General features: G+C 39.7%; 1 protein-coding gene across 1 annotated transcript in view; it reads right to left on the bottom strand.

The window, feature by feature from the left end:
• The window catches only part of GRM5 (glutamate metabotropic receptor 5), a 447722-nt gene that overhangs the window by 95856 nt on the left and 328884 nt on the right, over positions 1 to 22982 (bottom strand). Inside the window, exon 4 of the mRNA XM_059708191.1 lies at positions 952 to 1198. Within this exon, the coding sequence (XP_059564174.1) occupies positions 952 to 1198 (247 nt within the window). The remainder of the gene's footprint in view (positions 1 to 951; positions 1199 to 22982) is intronic.

Genomic DNA, 22982 nt, shown 5'->3' with positions numbered 1-22982 from the left:
TCCAGCTTATCTTGGGAATATGGGCCAAGTTAACCCAAGGTGTAGGCACCTAGGTGATGAGTCCTGGAGAGACTCTTGAAACCTTTTGGCACAGTCAACCGCAAACACTGTGTAAGCTGACCCCCTGCAAGCGCAGCTGTCAAACACAATCTGCTATGGGAAGAGTACCTGGAATTTAACAGGGGGAGACTAAAGGACCCCAATTGTCCTGCAGCAAGGCAGAGTGAAGACCCAGCCTTGCTACAACCCAGTATATCATTTCAATGACACCGTCTCTCATGGATTAAAAGTTCCATGTGAAGAGTCACTTAAGAATTTGGAGTATGAAATAGATGTGAATTCTGATAAGTTCTAGGTACTTCAGGACTTTCTCTGGAGGCTGACCTGTAATTATGTGTAAGTTCATATTTTCAGACTCCTCTCTATAAGTAATGGAAGGGGAAATTTCAGAGAAAAAGGCAATTTAGTCCTTGAGAAGGGAGAAAGTGCTCCAGTTGGAGGATAAGAAAATAAAATATGACTTGTAACTCTCTGTAGGTACAGCAGACAATATAACAGTGCCTCATGCCTATTTCTGGAATACCAGAGATTGAATTGTTCCTGTTTCAGAATAGCTTCATGACCCAAGAAGAGATCAGAATACAGGGGATAATATGGCAAACAGAACTTGTTTTTGATGATCTATGATAACGTGAGGACCCTGCTTCTATGTTTACATCTCTGAAATATGGGGATGATTCCAAGACCATGTTTTGCACATCAGCATCAATATGTTTCCCTGGCCACAGGAAATAGGGATTTCCCTCTCTGTCTCTTCTCACTTTGTGATGTCAGAGCTAGTCAAACATTACCAGGATGCCTGGATAACTACCAAGGATATAAACAGGTACCTCAGGATCAAGAGATGGCTGTTGTTCAGGATCTATTGTCTAGTGGGGAATTGTAACATACCTTCCTGGAGAGTCTCCATTCTCATCGAATAAGATCATATCTCCGGAAACCCCAGTGAAATTGGTTTTCATCAGGGAGTCCAAAAGTTTCTGTCCATCGATGGGTTTCATTGCATCGCACAGGCCCGCGTAGCCTGGGCAGAGGGACATCTGCATATTGTGAAGGCCATAGGCCATGGAGTAGATCGCATTGATCACAAATCCCATTTTGGAATCTTGAACGTGATGTGTTCTCAGAGTCAGAGAACCTGTTGGGAAACAAATTAGAAATTAACTTTGAGATTTAATTCAATGATAAGTACATCTAAGACTCTGAATAATTTTGAATAATTAGAGAATGTAGTGGAGTGATATTATAGCTAGAACCAGAGGTGAAACTATGACCCAACAGCCAACATACTATGACTTGTAATTGTCTTCTACTTTCTGTATGTGTTTCCCCGCCCCCCCCCCCCCCCCCAATCCCAAAGGACCTGAATCCCTAAAAGCACCAAGGTTCACTTACCCCTTTACCCAGCTCTGGGAATGGATGCAGGATAGCGCTACACTTATCTACCACAGAAGTTATCTCAAGGATGGGTTAATCTCCCTGAACGCAGCTGTGATCACATACCTCAACAAATCCTCAACAAATCTCCAGTGTCTAAACTATTAAGTTCTTACTTAGCTGAGTAAACTGGATCCTCCACTATCTTGCCTCAACTTACCCATTTAGATTTATCACCTGCCATTCCAACCTCAAAGCATATGGTCTCCATAAATTAGACTATTTGGAAATTATTAAATATAACATTTAAGTTTCATTCATTCATTCATTAATTCAATAAACTTTTATTGGAGTCTGTGTATATATAAAGCTATCTGGCAGATGAGCTAGGGGAACTACACAGATGAATTGAACACGGATTCTGCACTTAAGAAGAAACTTGCTGGATAATAGAGCTAAATTATATAACTAAAGTGAAAGATATAAGGTGGTAAATCTTTTATATAAGTAAGTGGAGTTAAAATCCATAGAGGCCCAAGGAGGGGGTGATCCCTTCCAAAGAAAGGCTCTTGGAAAGTGGCATTAAAGAATTAACATTCAATATGGGTTATTGAATTCAACAGATATGGAGTGATTGCTCAAAACTTGCTGAGACTGGGGGACATAATGTTGAACAAGAGAGACATGATTCTTGCTCTTGTTTACTTAGAGTCTAGAGGGCAGATGAGCATCTGGTTTGACAAGTGCTGAGGTAGGGCTGAATCAGGAAGGGCACCAGACCCAGAAGCTCACTGAAGCTGAGCATTATGGCTGAGTATCAGCTGGATGAAGAGTAGAAGGAAAGAGGGTTCCAAACATGTCTGAAGGTATACAGATGAGATAGAGCACACTGCATTTGGGAAACTTTACAAAGATTGAAATGGCCAGAACATGGAATGGGAGGTAGGAGAATGGGGAGAACTGAAGTAGTAGAGGAAGACAGGACTCTTAAGTCACTTTAGTTTGCTGTACTGTATTATAAGAACATGGAGATCCTTTATAGTATTTAAACTAGGAAGGAACCTGATCAGATTTCTAATTTAGAAAGACCTATCTTGCTACAGTGTAGAGAAAGATTTAAAGGGCTGTAGGAGTGGAGTCAGGAGGCAATGCAACAATCTCAGTGATAGCTGAAAATGACCTAGTCTAGGGCAGAGGACATGGTTATGGGCAGGAGTGTAAAGGAGGCAGAATTTACTACCAGGCCCAGTGACTGAAGAATGCAGAGGAATGAGACATATAGGAAGAGCATGGTAATAAGGTGAAAGGAATATTAGAGGTTTGTCATTTGGTGAAAAGTTTTCTTTAAGTGGGATAAAAAGGAACTCTTTCAAGATAGCATGGTTCTTGATGAGTTTTCAAACTGTAGAGATATATTCTCCTGTTCTTGATTGCTGGCAAAAATGCTAACATTCTTAAGTTTCCCTGAGTACTAGTACTGAGGATCACTAAGAAAACTAGCATAATTAATCTTGACAAGTATAAGAAGAGGAAGCCTGTTTCCTTTTCAAGACTTGACGCTGGCCCCAGGCTGCCAGCCAAATCTTACAATTTCCTTCTCTACACTGAGTATATTCATACTTCCTCATTTCCCCATCTGCTGCTGGAAATTCCTCCGGGTGCTAAGTCAAATATATTGGGGGCACTTTTAATTCCTCTCTTTCCTGCCTAACTTCTCAAATCTTATTTGATCTATTTTCTAAAGACATCCAGAATTAAACCATTTCATATAGATCTACCTCTGCCAGGTTCACGATATATCATTTCCTGCCTGGATACAGCAATAGCCTTTTAACCGGTCTGTTTTTTACTTTTGCCCATCCTCCTACTCAGGCCGATTTTCAACAAAATAGCCAGAAAAATTCTGTTAAAATATGTCAGATCATGATACTCCTTTCATCAAACTTAACCAGTGGCTCCCTTATTACTGAAAGTAAAAGTCAAGTCCTTACAGTGACCCAAGAAGTCATATAGAAGTTTAGCTCATGGTGCTCCACCCTTACCCTTCTGACTCCTTCCTGGTCCTCTGCACTTAAATTATTCCTCTCTAGGCACTCTAATCTCCTCCCTGATCCTCAAATATGCCCAGGTGTGGTTCTGCTGACGGGCCCTTGTACTTACTGTTCCTTCTACCTGGAATGTGCTGCCTCAGAGATCTGCAGAGCATCCCCTCCCCAATTCAGGTCTTGACTCAAATATCTTCCTCTCTGTGAGACCAACTCTGGATATCCTGCCTAAATTGCATTTCCACCCCCCTCTTTCCACACTCTGCCTATCTCCTCTCCCAATATTATTTTTCTCCTTACCACCATCTAAAATGCTATATGTTTTATTTATCTGTCTTATTTATGGTCTGTCTCATCTACCCACTGAAATGAAAACTCATGAGATATGGAATTTTTTTCTGTTCTTTTCACTACTCAGTGCCTAGAATAGTGCTTGACACATAGTGGGTCCTCAACAAATATTTGTTGAAATAATTAAAGAACTGTCCCTTCTAACTAAACCATTACTACTATTTCTTTTTCCTCCTTGAATGTACTAACACTAATCCTACCTACTTTCAAAAGCTCCAAGAGAACTTCCTTCATGAAGACCACCATGATTGCAGATCCTAAAATTAAGCTTGCCCTTCCAAACTCTCTATTACTTTCTCTACTCCTCTCACAGGCACCCTGAATACCTTACTATAGCAACGTACGCACACTTACAGGACAGAGAATTTGAACTATCCAGTCCCCAAGTTAGTCAATTACCTACCTTCCTTTGTTTAAATCTTTAAATAGAGGCAGAGTTATTCACCTGATTGATACTACTTCCAGAAAATGGACTAAAAATAGGCCATCTTTGAGGTCATCTCCAAACTCACTATCAGAATTCAGCAATGAGTGTTTTTATGTCTATTAAACATGTGGTAGCTGATTCTCATTCTTTTATTTTTCATCTTATGAGCAGAATTGAGAGATCTAGGTTTACATTCCTATTTTATGTCTTCCTAGCTCTGTGACTTGGAAAGTTACTTAACTCTTCTAAGATTAAATTTAATCATTTGTTAAATGAAGACCTTCACCTTGCAAGGGTGATATGAGAATTAAATATTATAGGAAAGTCATAAGTACCTCACACAAGGCCTGGCACAAGGTAGGTCCTTTATAAATAGTAATTATATCAAAATGTACTAGTCAATCATAATAACTTTTAGTCACTATGTTTTATGGTTAAGACTTTGGAGAATAAAAGCAAGCCAAAGGTCTCCTCTGATGTGGTGCTCTCAGGCGCTCATCTTTCAGGTTCTCCTTCTGATTTTTTTATGCCTTGTCTATAGGAGACAGCAACCTGCACTAAGGCAAAACTTGAACCTTATTCACTTGCAAATAAAATCACAGTGCTTAGGGCATGGTTCCTGTGTTCTTTATTGAATGGGTCCAAGAATGAAAATTTGCATTTGTTTGGCAGTTGTCAAAATAATTTTTTGTGTGTACCAGTGATGTGCATCAATACTGTGTCCAAATTGTAGAGATAAAAAAACTGATGTGGAGATAGGTTAATTAGATTTTCCGAGGTCACACAGATAGTAAAAATCAGAAATAGACAAGAAATTCTAGCACTGAAATTAGTATCTTTTTTGCTATACAACATTGCTTTTCACTGGAAATATGCACTCCCTGAACAATATAGTGCATCGCCCTATTAAAATATTCTTAATTAAGTGCTAAAATTAGGGGGAATAAACTAGCAATAATATTGGATCTTTCCTGGAAAATGCTTTGTGTCTGTCCCCTTGAATAGTGCCCACTGGTGGGCCCAGGAATATATACAAAGAGCTGACCACCAGCAAGAGCTTGAAAACCAAGAAACACATGTATTTTGTGCACAGTCTGTTGAATCGTTTATTATTTTTTTAAAATATATTTTATTGATTTTTTACAGAGAGGAAGGGAGAGGGATAGAGAGTTAGAAACACCGAAGAGAGAGAAACATCGATCAGCTGCCTCCTGCACACCTCCTACCAGGGATGTGCCTGCAACTAAGGTACATGCCCTTGACCAGAATCAAACCTCCTACCAGGGATGTGCCTGCAACTAAGGTACATGCCCTTGACCAGAATCAAACCTGGGACCCTTCATTCCGCAGGCTGATGCTCTATCCACTGAGCCAAACTGGTCAGGGCAATCATTTGTTATTATTGAGTATCCGGGACCAACTGGCCTATTTGGGGAACATTAGGGTCTTGTAGAAGTTCCTGGTGATTCTTTCCCCTTGTCACTTAAAGATTTCATATGATTACAAATTAAAAAAAAAAAAAACTTGCTAGAAGAAACTAATGGAACTTTGGCCTTTGTAATTTCTCAATTCATTTTGATACACGTATTTTTTTTAATTAAATCTTTATTGTTCAGATTATTACAGTTGTTCCTTTTTCCCCCCATAGTTCCCATCCACCTAGTTCCCACCCCACCCTCTGCCGTCCCCCACCATTGTCCTCATCCATAGGTGAACGATTTTTGTCCAGTCTCTTCCCACATCCCCCACACCCCTTTCCCCCCGAAAGAATAGTCAGTCCACTCCCTTTCTATGCCCCTGATTCTATTATAATCACCAGTTTATTCTGTTCATCAGATTATTTATTCACTTGATTTTTAGATTCACTTGTTGATAGATGTGTATTTGTTGTTCATAATTTGTATCTTTACCTTTTTCTTCTTCCTCTTCTTAAAGGATACCTTTCAGCATTTCATATAATACTGGTTTGGTGGTGATGAACTCCTTTAGCTTTTTCTTATCTGTGAAGCTCTTTATCTGACCTTCAATTCTGAATGATAGCTTTGCTGGATAAAGTAATCTTGGTTGTAGGTTCTTGGCATTCATCACTTTCAATATTTCTTGCCACTCCCTTCTGGCCTGCAAAGTTTCTGTTGAGAAATCAGCTGACAGTCATATGGGTACTCCCTTGTAGGTAACTGATTTTCTTTCTCTTGATGCTTTTAAGATTCTCTCTTTGTCTTTTGCTCCTGGCATTTTAATTATGATCTGTCTTGGTGTGGTCCTCTTTGGATTCCTTTTGTTTGGGGTTCTCTGCGCTTCCTGGATTTGTAAGTCTATTTCTTTCACCAGGTAGGGGAAGTTTTCTGTCATTATTTCTTCAAATAGGTTTTCAATATCTTGCTCTCTCTCTTCTTCTGGCACCCCTATAATTTGGATGTTGGTACACTTGAAGCTGTCCCAGAGGCTCCTTACACTATCTTTGTATTTTTGGATTCTTTTTTCATTTTGCTTTTCTGGTTGGGTGTTTTTTGCTTCTTCATATTTCAAATCTTTGTCTTGATTCTTGTGATCCTCTAGTCTGCTTTTGGAACTCTGCATATTATAGTTTATTTCAGTCAGTATATGCTTAATTTCTAGTCGGTCCTTTTTCATAACCTCTAGGGTATCACTAGATTTCTTGAGGGTCTCACTACATTTATTGGCGGTCTCACCAGTCTTTTTGAGGGTCTTACTAAATTTATCGGCAGTTTCTAGAAATTTCCTGAAAAACCTTAAAAGTGTGGTTTTGAACTCTATATCCAGTCATTTTCTTTCCTCCATTTATGTCATTTGCGACCTGTTTCTTTGTCTCCTCATTTTTTATGCTTCCCTGTGTTGGTAGAGTGGCTTTGTATGCTAGGTGTCCTATAGGGCCCAGTGGCTCAGCCTCCCCAATTACCTGAGGTGGACACTCTTGGTGCACCCCTTTGTGGGCTTTGTGCACAGTTTTGTGTAGTTAAGCCTTGATTATTGTAGGTATCACTGGGAGGAATTGACCTCCAGGCCAATTGGCTGTGAGATTCAGCTGTGTCTATGGTGGGAGAACTTCTGTGCTGGAGACACCCTTCTGGGGCAGGACTTGCTTCAGTGGGGCTTTGGTGCTCACTGAGTCTGTCCCCTGAGTGTGTCCCTTATGGATCTGAGGAGTTGTAATTGGATGGTCCCACTCTGACCACTGGGTACACTGGCTCTTGGATCTAAGGAGGTGCTAATTTAGCCTCTGCCTGAGGCTACCCAGCAGGAGCTATGAGGAGATCTTCAGATTCCCCTTCCTTGTTTGGGGTTTGGAGGTGCCCAGATGAAGCCCAGCTGTGAAGCAATGCAAGCTGCTGTGGGGCCTTGGGCCTTCTCTTGGAAGTTCTGGGTCTGTCTGGCCCAGCTGCAGTTTGTTAGGTAATTTTCAGATTGCAAAGGGCCAGGCCTTTCATATGCAAAAGCCTCTGCCACAGCTTGGGTGGGGCTAGGTCTCAGGGAATCAACAGGGCAGAGCAAGCAGCTATGGCTGATCTTCAGCCCTGCCCTAAGGGGCCCCATGTCTCAGTGTCCCGGTAATCACTGCAAGCACCTCTGAGAGAAAGCCTCCCTCGAGGTCCAAGTTCTGCCCGCTGCCAGACAGTCCAGTTTCTCCCCATATGAATCTAGGTCCCCAGAGACTCACCTGGAACTGGAGCTCAGAGCAGTCGGGGGCTTGTGACTCCCTCCCGATTCAAAAAGACAGCTGCGTCCTCAGTTGCCAGCCCTTGCCACGTGCGCCTCCGTGCCTCTGCACTTCCGCACCTCCTCTAAGTCTCAGTGTGCTTTAGTCTTTCCTTCTAGTTGTAGAATTTCCACTCAGCCAGCCTTCCTGTGGTTCTGGATGATGTCCATTTTGTCTTTTAGTTGTATTTTTGAATTTGTTGTGGGAGGCAACAATTTCTGGTGTTTACCTATGCCACCATCTTGGTTTCTCCTCTATACACGTATTTTTAAAGGAAGATATTTTAAACTGTTTTTAGCATTCAGGCTGCAGCGGGGGTTCAATTTAGAGACATTCAAGTTTGAATTCTGCCTACACCATTCCACCTACTTTCCAGACTCTTTCCTTCAATTAGAAGAAGCAATTCATGGCTGAGCTCTCACCTTCAGGGAGCTGACAGCTGTGTTGAAATGTGTACTAACAAAATAAATACTTTACAAAATGGTTTAATTTCATAAAACTCAGTGAACTTGGAGCTCTTTCCACTATAGATGAAAAAACTAAGGGAATCAAGACAACTGTAAATAACTGGCAAGTTTAGCTTTTTGTATAGAGGGGGGGGGTGCTACCCACACTTAAAAGCAATCAATACAACAGATATTTGTAGATGTGGGGAGTCAGCTGGTTAATTAGAGAGTTTTTCTGCCTCTTATTTCCTCAGGCTTAGATCTCTGGCTCCACTCCCTTCCTAACTCCACATAGTTCTAAAGGGGGTGAATCTTCGAGATGTGATCTTAGCCCTAGACGGTTTGGCTCAGTGGATAGAGCCTCAGCCTGCAAACTGAAAGGTCCTGGGTTTGATTCCGGTCAAGGGACATGCCTGGGTTGCAGGCTTGATCCCTGGGGAGCATGCAGGAGGCAGCCGATCAATGATTCTCACCATTGATGTTTCTTTCTATCTCTCTTTCTCTCTCTCCCTTCCTCCCTGAAATAAATAAAAAAATATATTCTTAAAAAACATGTTGTCTTACTTTATGTTAGAGAATGCATGTCAGCTCCTCAGAGCAGCTGAGCATAGAGGCAGGAGAACAGGTTCTGGAACCAGGCAGCAGGTTAGAATCACAGTTGGGCTGTGTGACTTTGGCCAAGGACATTAACCAGTCTGTGCCTGAAGAAAATGGGTTTAATAATAGTGTCTAACTATTTTTTATTTGGAAATACTTCATTTTAACTAAAATAGTTTTATACAAGTATGAAATAAGTTTATACTTATAAAGCATTTGATGAAATAAATTGATTTATGTTATGTGGTTCCTGACCCATGTTCTGTTATTAACGATCTGGTTTATTTCTCCACAAACAAACTATAAAGATCTGGAAGAAGTATATTGCCAAACAGGGGCTTTAGCTAGGGCATATGTTCCAACTGTGTTCTTTGAGGGGTTGTATAATGTAAGGCTTTGGAGTGTTTTTCTTGGAGAAATATCATAATCTATTGGACCCATCTCAGAGAGTAGACACCTTTCTTTCTGATCATTTCTTTAACATACAGATGCTGGACTCTTTTACTGGCTGTATAGTGTTCCCTTGTATGGATATAGCATCATTTATTTTGACTAATTCCAGATTGTCATAATTTCTTTCTTGGGTTACTACAACAGCCTCCCAACAGATCTTACTACCTCCAATCTTGCCCTGCCTGAGCCTCTATATTTCCAATGTAGATATATAGGGAGTTGTCTTTCTAAAGCACAAAACTGATTTTGTTAGCCCCCAATCAAAACCATTCAGCTGATATCCAAATTATACCTTACATACCTTTTCCTGACCTTCAAGACCTTTCTTATTCTGCCCTCAATTTATTTATCTACTCCGATCTATCATACTCCCTAGGGACAAAGATTCTGTGTCAGTTACAGAGGTAGCCCTTGTGCCTAGCCCTACACCTGACACATCATTGGCACGAGTAACGTATATAAAATATATGCATGAGGACCGGTGTCTCAAAGGTACTCAGATCGTCAAATCAGTTTACTGAAGCAATTTTTCCTTTGTAGAAAGACACTAAATAAAATTAAACAATGCCAGCTTACAACAGGATCTGCCAGGTAGACCGGACAATACTATTAAGTAATCAGTGTGATTTTACCATCTAACAAAACTACATGGCAAAAATCCAGGCCCAGTCCATATGGAGAAAGCACTCTGAGTCCTGTTTTTCCCACTGAATGCAGCCAAGAACCCTGGGTGGAATGACTTTCTGTCCTGAAAAGTAAAGGTAACAGGAGAACGAGGGAAGAAAACCAGGATTTGTAATGCCACTGAACCATGCATGACATTCTTGGATCTCTTTCCTCCGGTACCTCCTGGCCTGGACTCAAAGGCAACCCCAAACATGGGCTGTGCACCAGGTCCAAGTTCAGGCACCAAGAGCACCATGAGGAGCTCTCTATTACTGGTCTTAAGAGTGGAAAGGTTACCCTACAAGGCAGAGAGGGTGGGAGAAAAGCCATTTTTTGTGTTTATTTGTTTGTTTTCCTATGCAAGTCCCCGGCATCTCTGCAGAGGGGGAGTGGCAAAGGCAAATGTGGCTCTCCCCACTTGGCTCCCACGATAATCTAGCTGAAGGAACAGAAAGTATGAGACACAGGTAGGAACTAAAGCCTCCAATTTCTACACAGGAGACAAGGAGGGGAATAAGAGAGGCTGGGACCTGGAGTGTCAGGGAGACTATAGAGCAGGAAGGAGATCAAGAAAGTGACCCCACACAATTGAAAATGATCCTAGACTCCCCTCTGAGTTGTGCAAGCCTGGGTTTGACCCCCATCAGCATACCAAAGTTTTGAGAGGTGAACTATGGGATTCAGCACTGCCTCGGCCCAAGACTGGCCCCTCAAGGAGGCACATGCACAGTAAATACTGACAGCACTGCCAAGGCCTCGACAACTGCCCTGATAATGGGCTCTCAGGCCACAGACGGTGGGTGCAAGCTTATAACCTGAAGATAACCAGATCAATTTCCTGTATTTTTAAAATAAATATTTGACATAAGATAACATTATGTCTGAAATGTCCAGAATCATGACATGATCCCTGAAGGAAGGGGACTGTCTATAGCCACTGGGAATGCTGTAAGGGTCCCACCACCTTTTACTGATCTTCTGTCTCCATTCCCAAGCATCCTGCTCTCCTTTGGTTGACACAATCTTTCAATAGATGTCTTAATAAACTCAGTTATATTCACTTCCTTTGTTCTTGCTAGTCAGACCCTAGAGAGAAATTCTGGCTCAATCGTTAATTTATTTGCTTGCACATTCAGAGATTAAGTTATTGATTAAACAGACATTTACTGAGTCCTTATTGTATGTCAGACACTGTGTTGGATGCTGGTGATATAAACGTGAGTAATACAGTATCTCTTTCCTCAAAAACCTTAGCGTGTAAGGCAGGCAGGGGCTCAGTGATAGAAGTTTGTGAGGGTAGAAAGAGTTTCACCTTCTCAGGGCAGATTTTAAAGTCCAAGTGTCTGTCATAAAAGGGCTCATTTTCTCCAGATTTCTTTTCTTATTCAATAAGGGGGAAAGAGAGGATGTGTTACTGACTTGGCATGTGAATGCCTGAAAGACCTGGACTTCATCCAGCAGTATTTCCTGTTTAGGGATTAGTTTGTAGGGTCTGCTCTGGGCCGGCCCTGTGTAGGCAGGAGGATGTGTGCCAACTCAAACTTGTCAACTGCTCTCGGGCCGGAGCTGCTGCACAGCAGCCTGCACTGAGGAAATGGGAGAGGGAGGGCGGCTGTTTTCTCTTTGTTTCTTCAAAACTGGATTTCTAATTTAGAACACGAACATTCAATCCTAATTTTGCTATTGTTTCATCAAATCAGAAGGCCCCACAAGGATGGGCAGAAACTGAATCCTCCAATCTGTGATGACAATTTAATTTTATAGTGTTCAAAACATGCTCTTTCATTCATCTGGGGAACCGGAACTTTGAAGCTTAATAGCCGTTAGACAAAGGGAAATCAGACCGTCTTAACAATGTGGAATCAAAGGATGTCTGAGATGCGAGAGACTTGGGGAAGCATCTAGGTTAGAAGCTGCAAAAAGGAAGCCCTTGGGCTGAACTCCTTTATTCCTCTTCGGCCTAAATGCTATTTTGTGGAAATTTCACATATGAATCCAGCTTTGTAGACTCTTGACAAACTCAGATGTCACAATACTGGCTTCGCATTCTCACCTGGCAAATGCTGACCTGCTTCTATTTCTTATCTCTTTGGCTCCTCTAGGCATCTGAGATTGGGACTGCCTAATCTGGTCCAATAAACTCATTTTATAGTTAATGGAAATAAGGCCAATAGAAGGAAAAGGATTTCCCTAAAGTCATACCTTTGATGGTAGCTGGCCCGCTACCCTTGTGTCCAAACTCTTGGGTTAGTGCTATTTTCATATGGGAGGCAAAATAAACCCCATGATTGAATGTTGTTTTCAGCAAGCTAACTCATGACTATAGAGTAATGAAATTGGCAATGGTTTTCTTTTGCAAAAATCTTGTTAGTTCTTTGTGTTAGTCTTTATGCTAACTACAAAAATGCATTCAGATGGCCCTCACTATTTCCTCTCCACCTACCAGTTGGGGAAGAATAGTAAAGAAAAGCAGGCTCTACGGAGAGGGATTCAAATATTTTCTAGGAAGGAGATTATCAATCTGGAAGATGCCATTGGATAACATACTGTAACGCTGTAATGAAAAAGAATTGCAGTGAAACAAATTCTCCCAACTCTCATTTATTTTCCGGATCTACTCATTCCTCATGCCTATGGCAAATGGATTCCAGTTATGCTCAGTGGATGACACCATAATTTGTTTCCTGCTGTGACAGCAGGGCAGAGCATCCCCCAAGCCAGAATTAATCTTTGGCCATTACCTGCTCCCACAGAAATGTGTTTATACCCCCATTACAACACATAATGCTTTCTGCCATGCATTAGCATCATCTATGTGCTTGTCTGTGCCCACCACAGAGTACGAGCATCCTCAAGGCTAAAACTGTCTTGTTTATATTGTATCCCCACAGTTCTAACACTGTGGTATAGAGTGTGCAATTAATTCTTTCATTTAACATTTATTAAACAAAAGCCTCTAAATATACCATGAGATTCAGAGGTTAGTTCAGAATAGACAGTCAGCTCTATGAAGACCAAGCCCACATTGATCTTGCTTATTATTGTATTTTCAGCAACCAGAATAGTGGTTAACATTGTCATGAATACATTGGCAGGTGATAATGAATGATGGGTAATATAGTGGGTCAGAGAGAGAAGCTAATAATATAATGAAGATGCAAGTAGCTTCTTGGGAGCATATGTTAAGATTAATAATAAAAAAGGACTAGTTATTTATATGGTCTAGGGCAGGGGTGGGCAACCCCTGGCATGCGTGCCAAACATGGCACGCCAGTAACTTTTGCTGGCATGTGAATCCCTCTCTTATAATCTTCCATTTACAATTTTTTTCTTAATATCAACTATTTTATTTTTCAGATAAATTCAGTGTAGGTGCATCTTAGATAAATAAATAATTTTACATAACACGTTATCTTAAAGACCATAGACATGGATTGACAAGAGAGGGGAAGAGCAATTTCTATGCCTCTGCCTTAACTCTCCCTGCCTTCCTAGATCATACCAGTGTTTTGGTTTCATCCACATATGCTTGTGAATCTTTGTTCTCAGTGATGAATTTTGTTAAGTCTCATAATAGGAGTAGCCTGACGGATGAAAGTAGTAGCTCGTGCATATCTCTGAAGGTCACGAAATATAAACCTATGTAAAATCTGTCATCAGTGAGGCAGCAGCAAAAGTCCCACTGATAATATCAAACAGAGTCATAAAGTTTTCTGTCGGACTATCAGTGTACATGTATACATTAAAAAATAAATGTATTTTTCATCATCATATACTGTGTTTTTGTCGCTCGAATGAATTTTATTATTTCTTCAAGGTTCTTCACATACGTACACCTTAAGAGATATCAAGTAGGCGTAACATGTTCTCAAAAAATTAGGATTAGCACGCAGAAGAATTTTGAGTCAGAGATTTTGCTGGTTTTGGAAAGCACTCACAAAAAGGTTGCCCACCCCTGGTCTAGGGCTTAGTCAGAAACTAGTGATGTCATAGAGGAAAGGTTAGTGTATGCGAGGATTGAAGTAACTAATGACATTACATAAATCATCCATCCCCTTTCCTAACACTGTGTGTACTGTGCATCAGGAAACATGGAAACACTGGGAACCCAGAGTTGTACCCGGTCCCCTACAGATACACCAGTTTAGATTTTCTGCAGTGACTCCAATTTATAACTGTGCCTGAAATACAGGCAGTTGACCTCTAAATGCTGATATTAAAATGCAAATGATCGCAGTAGCTGTGGAAAGAAGACATCTTCAGGGAGCTACAGAGACTCAACAGGAATCCTACACTTCTATGTGCAGATCGCCACATTTTAAATTTAAATGATTCACCATTAAGTGCCGGTTGGCAGCCCTCTGATGGATGTGATTTCAGCTAGCATATCTCATTCATTCACATTACAATATTTTGAGGAACTTCCATATGGTGTGTAAATGAAGGAAGAATTCCACAGGGATATGAAGGCTGGTGGTTATGCTATTATTCAAGAGAGTAAATGGCCAAAAGCCATAGCATTTCATTCTCATTTTTAAACTCAGACCAGATTCTTAGACCAGAACTTTCCTGCATGGCCCTGTCTGTCTGTCCATCTTTATCGTCATTATTCTTTTTCATTTTAACTGTGTTTCATAGTGTTTCCTGAAGATGTGGCTTTCCCATCTTTATCTGGTGAGTTTCCTCACAGTTTAATGGTCACATTACTGTGAAGTTGCACTATAGTTTCCCAGGCAGGATTGAGTAATTCTTCTTTTCAGGGCTTCCTTATTTGGAAAACAAGGAAATTAATACCTGTTTGGAGAGTTGTGAGATTTAGAGATAATACATACAGAAGTCAAGACCCTGAAACAGGTACTAAGTAACTAGAGACTTGCGCTGCTGTGGTTGTACACCTAGTACAATTTATGTACAAGAGGTCACTAGATGAGTCTAATATGTTTATAAAGTTTTGTCCCCACCTGTGAACATTTGAGAACTACTCTGCTTTTTTACTCATGTAATGTTCCAGAGTTTTTGCTTCTGAAAATAAGGGATGCTAAAAACTTAACTTCTAATTAAAAATTACAAGCATGATAAATGAAAACCCCATCTCGTATAATAAGCACCATAATTGAAATGAAGTAGAAAATTGAAAAAATGAATTACATTGTGGCCTATAAATTTTCTGTGAAGAATTAAAGCACAAAATGCAGAGTTCACAAATTGTACACATGGAAGATTAATTATCTCGTGTAATACAAGAGATTTGATTAGGGTAGAGATAGTTGTGCAAAATGTTATCCACTGGATCATTTTTACTTAAAAAAGTCCTTATGAAGCTCCCTCTTCTGAGGATGCTAGTTACTGCCCCATTAGTACTGGCTTCTTTATTATAGATATTACTTTAAAATCACAATAATACCATTTGCAGCCATGACAATGGTATTTTCTATAAACTATTTTATTCTGAAATATTTTAAAAGTAGTCATTAAAGGATAAGAGATGGGAGAAGAAAGTTTCCCACAGATGCTAGATGCTGGTTGCTGTACTTTCATTGCCTCATTTAATCCTCAGGGCAAACATATAAACTAAGCATTATATTCTGCCATTGTGAGATGAGAAAATTTGGGCTCAGAGAGTTAAAATAAAATGCCAATGACATAAAGTTAAAATGTGGTAAAGTGGAATTTTAAACTCAATTTAAGCGGCTCTATAGACTGACCTTTCTGTGCCTGTACCTACCCTAACTTTTTATAAACATAAGGTCACTTTTGCAAATGTCATTTTCTGTCACTTGAAATTGAGAATAATCATCTCTATTAATTCTGAAAGTAGCACTTGAGGGGAAAATTTTATATATATATATGTGTATACATATATATGTATATATATAATATTTTAATTAATAGTACTGGGTACTATTTACTGAAAAATTATTATTATCCTAATTTAGTCATTAGTAAAGCCCTACCATTAACCTCATTTTAAAATATATTTATATTTTTATTGATTTTAGAGAGGAAGGGAGAGGGAGAGAGAGAAACATCAATGATGAGAGAGAATCATTGTACGCCCTCCTGTACGCCCTCTACTGGGGATCGAGCAGCATCCTGGGCATGTGCCCTGACTGGGACTAGAACTGTGGTTTCCTGGTTTATAGGTCTATGCACAACCACTGAGCTACAACGGTAGGACAACCTCATTTTTTATACAAGGAAACTGAGGTATTAGGCAACTTTTCTAAGGACAAATAGATCGAAAACACATTAAATTATAGCATCGCTAGTATCTGGGCGGAACACTTCTCAAACACTCTGGCACTGTATTAACACAGAGAATCTTGGGGGGAATAACAGAAGAAACCATTCTATGAAACATTAACTTTCTTACCTTGTAGGCTCAGTCCCAACTTAACTTCAATCACCTAAGCACCAGACAACACAACCAAGGTCTTTTCTCGTGCACTGGTATTTAATACCTGTGTTAAAGTCAGCATCCAATAGCATGGAAACTAAACTAAATCTCCTTGAGACTACTCAGTGAGGGATTGATTTTTCCTGCAAAGTTCCATATTGGGTTCAATGGCGGCTCAAAGTTATCAGCTGGACAACTTACTAATTATTTGAGTTCCAATTCAACTATTATTATTTATTAAAAATCTACTGGTTTGGTTCTATCTACTGTTCCATGTATTTGTTTTGCATATAAAGAAGGCAGCACAATATAATAAAAAAAGATAATTTTAGAGTCTTAGATTCAAATTTTTGCTCTTTATTTGGCATTTACATGTCCTTGGCTGGGAAACCCAGTGAATCTCATTGAAGCCTTAGTTTGCTTATCTGTAAAATAACAGCTATAATAATATCTGAGGATCAAGAGAGAGCAAGTGAATGAAAGAGCAAGAGAAACCTTGAACCATTGATAATTATAACAAATTAATACTGTTATTTTATAATCTATAGAGTTTAGAGAAGGTTATACCAGTTTTCTAAAGAAATCTGTGAGCCAGTTCATCTTAATTCTAGAGTGAAGCAATTCAGAACTGAGACATTCATGTCCTTTGAAAAAAATTCCCACTTCTTACATCTAATTGTTGCTGTAAGTCAAGGTGGGACCTGCCCTTGGTTATATTAACTGTGGCCCCATCTGTAGATGTTTCTGTCCTGAGTCTGAAATACTTCCCTTTCCTGCATAGTCTCCAGGATTGATTCATTTTTTTAATCACAGAGGAAAGCCATGGAGTTAAAAAATGAAACAATTCACAAAGAGAGATTTGTGTACAATCTCTCATTTAAAAACACTTTCTAAAATATCAAGTTTAAAAAGAAGTAAAAAAAGACAAGAAACTACTTGAATACTCAGTTCACCTTACCATTGTGAATGTGCATTGATTTTATTAAAACCTGGAATTGGATCCCTTTGATTCCTGGGATCACCAACTCAGCACAGGCTCAGAGTTACATTTGGGGTAGTGGGGGTCAGGGGGGACTACAGAGGGGTTGGGACACCTGTCACTGGACAACTGGCCTTTTTAGTAAACATAATATACATTCCTTTATTCATGAAACAAATTTTTATTGAGCACCAATTATATGGCAGAGCTATTCTAGGCAGAGTTTTGAGCCAATATTTGTTCAGCACCTAGTGTATTTAATAATCTATAAAACTGCCTAATGGCAGCACAGAAGGCAGTCCCATGTGTGTACACATGGTTAGCTTAGCTTATCTGAGTTGTACGGCCTGAGGTTTGAGACTGCTTGGACACTTACTAGCTGTGTAATCTTGAGCAAGTTATTTAACCTCACTAAGCATTTTTTCCTTCATTTTTTTTTTTAAATAAAAAGGACACTCGTGGTTTCATAAGATGGATGGTAGCATACAATGAGCTAGTGCTGGGAAAGTGGGGGTAAGAATAGAGCCTAGCAAGCAAGTAACAGCTTATTAATGTTAATTATGATAATGACGGTGGTAATGAGACCAGTTATATCATTCCCAATTACTGAATTAAGCTGTAGTAATCTTCATTATTTGGCTGCATAGAATCCAAATCCCCTTCCTGGTTTTGATGAGCTCCTCATTGCACCTAGATTCTAGGAAAGATGAAGTAGCCTTGTCCTGCGTTCTCCATGCCTTGGTTGCCAGGTAACGGGAATGCAACCCATTGGAAGCACCTTCCCAGGAATCTGGAGAAAGTGACTTAAAACAAAAGGATGGCCCGTATTTATTTACAAGGAAGCGAGTGGTAGGGCTCATACGCAGTTCTATTCTGGCCAAACTGCTGAAAGCTGAGCTTCTTGTTTCATGGCCTAGAGAAGTGGTCCAAGTTTTCAGACTTGGTCTCCCAGCTACAAATAGGTCCTGGGAGGCCTCAATATTCTTCCAAATAACAGTACTTATTTATATTTATGATTTATTTTACTTAAGAGAGCCAAGATAAAATTAGTTTCCAGTGCTTACAACCAAAACCCCTAACATGAGTCAAATTGTTTTTTGGAAAAGAAACCTATTATCAACTAGACAACTACTTACTAATTATTTACATTTCAATTCAACTGTTAATTTTTATAATAATTATTGGTGTGGTTCTATCCAGTATTCCATGGGTTATACAGGCACCTTCAGTACGACAAGGGAAAATTATTTAATTTCATACTAAAATAGAACCCCGGACCAAAAGATTTCCTGAGCTGAATTCTTTGATGAAAAGGACGCAGACATCCAATTCAATTCACCCCGTTGCTTTCTCACACATGGGATAGGAGATGCCTTGCATGCTGATTTCATGAGGGAGAGCTCTCGCCAATTGCCTGTGACTATTTGAACCAGCTAATTCACTTTAGAAAAAGAATCACCAGAAAAATTTTCTTCTCTCTCGTCACTGATTGAGACTTAATTAAATATTACCTTAGAGCATAAAAGGAAACCCTGCCCATGCCTGCTTTTTCACCTCCTCCAAAGGAATGGGGAAATATGGGAGGAAGGAAAAATGGCAACAGAGAAACTGGGATAAGAAACTGACACTTTCAGGCATCAAGGTGACTCCTACTAAAGAAAACTTGCCATGTGCTTCTGAGGGTGAGTTGAAACACCAATTTTATTTTCCGAACCTTCTGCATGATGTCCAATAACAGCTAGTTATCCAGAATTTAAAATATGTCCCCATTTGAAGAAATTTACAGTATATCAAATGCAGTGTTCTAGAACCATACAACACCCTTAAATACTGTTTTAATATTTTTCTAGTTTCCCAGATGCAACAAATGCCAATTCAAGCAGGATATGGGAAACATGTTAACCTGGAACATTAAAGAAAGCAAGAATTTACACATACTTTACCAATGCACTAACCTCCTATGTTTTTTCTCTACTGTGACCTGGAGAGATTTATTTGAGCTACATTTTCAGACAATGTAATCTTTGGTTGAATTTTTTTCTTTGAATCACATTCTTTTATTCGTTCTGAAGTGCCGAGATTCTTAGCTCTGTGAAATTTCTAGAGAAAAATATTGTACAGAAGCAAAATACTAATAATGATACAATTTATTGAATTTTACTAAATGCCAGAGACCATGTGCTCTGGACTGAATTGTGTCCCCTCAAAATTATGTTAAAGTCTAAAGTGCAAATGTGATGATATTTGGGATGGGGGTCTTTGGGAGATGGGGCTCTTGGGGGTATTTGGGATGGGACCTATGAGATCATGAGGGTGAGGCCCTCATGATGGGTTAGGGTCCTTATAAGAAGAGACACCAATGTGATTGTTCTCTTACTCTCTGCCATGTAAGGAGGCAGCTGTGTGCAAGCTGGGAAGGGGTTCTCCACAGAACCCAACCATATTGGCACTCGAGCACAGTCTAGCCTCCAGAACAGTGAGAGAATACATTCCTGTTACTCAAACATCCCAATCTACAGTATTTTGTTATGGTAGCCTGAGCTAAGAGACTGCATTAAGTGCTTCATTGGTACTAGTCCACGTTCTTTTCATAAGATCTCTATCAGGTAAGCATTTAAGATCATCCCAAATTACATCCGAGTTTAAGTAAAATGTTCAGTGTCACAGAGCTATTAAGTGGCAGATACAGGGTATAAGTCTAGCCTGTCAAATGGCACAGCTTGCACTTAACCACGATGCTATCATGTCTCCGGTGTGTATAACTTTTTATTTATTTAAAACCACCACTCATAAGTCAATATAATCAGATTTGTGACATTTACTAATATATGAGTTTATCTCATATTTCTTTATGGTACTTTATTTGGTCGAATGGTCCCTGCTCTTCCTGAAGTTACTGTCTCAAGGACGGACACAAGGACACTTTTCATTAGCCTCGCTTTGAGTTCTTCATGCTTCCATCTAGGCTTCTTGTAATGTACTTACTGGTTAGTAATTTTGCACAGGGGCGGGGAGAGGGGTCTTCATTACCACTGCATATTGTTAAAGTAGCAGTCCCACTTCTAATCATCTCTTTGTATTTCTACCTGCATAACTTAATACTTGGAATATTTTAAGTGAAACTCATCTTTATCCAATTTATTCCCCTTTTCCATTTTCTCTATTTTCCTATTAACAAAATTTTCTCAATAATCTATAATTGAAACCTTGAAGTCACCCATGACTCCTCCCATCCCTTCCACCTCAGGAGTCACCAAGTTTATGCCACTCTTCCAGGTTTATCCAACAAGAGCTGCTGTAACACCCTAAATTCTGGGGGCTCCATAAAATAAAATACTAATCTCTCCTTCAGCCAGTAAACTCTGAAGGATACTGTCAGATTAACCTTTTTAAATGTGATTTTTATATAATTTTCTTTCTTAAAAATCTTCAACAATTACTTGATATGGAGAAGAAAATCCCTCAATTCATGGCCTAGCATGCACAATCCTTAAGAAATCCTTGCCCACTTTCATCCCAGCCGTATCTGTTACTATATATGACACCTTTACTCTGGTTGAGCAAATTTACTCTCTATCATCTGAATAGGTCTTGTATTTTCTCAATTCTATTCTTCAGTTTCTCTAGTCTTCTAAGCTTGGAATACACTGCCGCAAACTCTCCCTTTCACAGCCCAACCAAACTGTAGGACTCAACTGAAATGCTAACTATATCATTAAGGTGTAATCTCCCCAGACAACAGCATTTTCTACCTTCTCTAATACCTAGATCTCTTAGGCCTATTTCATTTATTATTCTAATTAACATGTGTAACCTCATATTAAAGGTTTCCCTAGATAAATTATAAGATACCCAAAGGAAGAGGTAACCATTAGAGAATCTTTGCATCCTCTTTTACAACTCTTAAACTAGCTCAGGATCTTGCTTAATGGATATTCAAATAAAATGATAATAGGTAAAGAAGATAAATAGAAATTTAATAAATGCCCTGAATTCATGGCAACAGTTTATTTTTTAAAAAAAGAAATCATGTGCCACTTAGGTCATATTTAATATCTACTCTGATTTTCATGAAGCCTTGGGCTAATCAGTGAAATATTTTGAAAGCAACAGCTCACATATTCTGGAAATATTCCAAAAATTGATTGAGAGGGTTATTAAGAATCACCATGGTAACAGATGGATCCTCTAATTCTTGTAGTAGTGTTTACATAGCACAGCAAAAGTCCGGTAGCTGCAGTCCACAGCAACAGTATGAAGGTATATCAAGTCAGGGTAACTAACATTCCTTCTATCAGATCCTTCAAATTGCTAGTATTCTAATACAATAAAAGTTTATTTTTTGCTCACATGGCAGTATGGATATAGATTGTGAAGCTGTCCTATCTTCCAAGTGACTCAGGGAACCATGCTCTTTCTATCACATGACCTGTGAATTGGAATGCTGTCATTATTGTCCATAAACAAATAGGAACCCTCTCCATAACGGACTGTACGCCAGGCCTCCCGTCCCATTTGCTCAGGCCAGTGGTCGGCAAACTCATTAGTCAACAGAGCCAAATATCAACAGTACAACGATTGAAATTTTTGAAAGCCAAATTTTTTAAACTTAAACTATATAAGTAGGCACATTGTTATTAACTTAATTAGGGTACTCCTAAGCTGGCCTTTGCTAAAAAACGTCCTCAATCTGATTGAGGTACATTCGCTGAGGTCGACCCCTTCCAACTCTCCCATCCACATTCGTCTTGTATGCTTGTTTCGTCTATCTCCTTTCGTTCATCCTCTCTATATGTCCACTCCCCACTTTTTCTAATGCCACTTCTTCAAAATAGACTTGCCCAGGCCGAAAACTAACTTCTGCTCATGGGCCACGAAGTTTTAATCTCACTGTACATGTGCGCCCACACGTGGTATTTTGTGGAAGAGCCACACTCAAGGGGCCAAAGAGCCACATGTGGCTCATGAGCCACGGTTTGCCGACCACTGGCTCAGGCTATGCTCTCTCCCTGACCCCTCCTCTCCACTTATCACAAAGCATCCAAACTCTCCCTTCCAATTACCCTTGGATACCCTGACCTGCACTGATTTCTCCTATCCATAGACTTCCATGATTTTTTCTGGTTGAGTCACACATTCCAGCAATACTTTAAACCTCAGAGACCTTAAGGCAGAGTGACCAGTGCATGGACTGTGGAGTCCAATGGAGTTCAAGTACTTACAGTGCAACTTGTCCTGGAAAACTATTGCCCTACTGCACTAGAAAGTTCCAATACTACTATCCAATAGAATTAGGGAATAAATGATAAAACTGTACTTGAATTTCTCTTCCACAATGCCTGACAGGTAGAAGTGCTCAATACATGGAGATAATTAAAAATACCCACTGCTTTCACTGCTATTGCCTGGATCCAAGCCATCACCTCTCATCTTATTACTGCAATAGCCTTCTAATTATTTCCCTGC

This window comes from Myotis daubentonii, chromosome 9 (genome assembly GCF_963259705.1).
Source record: "Myotis daubentonii chromosome 9, mMyoDau2.1, whole genome shotgun sequence".
Classification (NCBI taxonomy): domain Eukaryota; kingdom Metazoa; phylum Chordata; class Mammalia; order Chiroptera; family Vespertilionidae; genus Myotis; species Myotis daubentonii.
The sequence above is the reverse complement of the archived record's forward strand: the minus strand, read 5'-3'. Positions and strand labels throughout refer to the sequence as shown.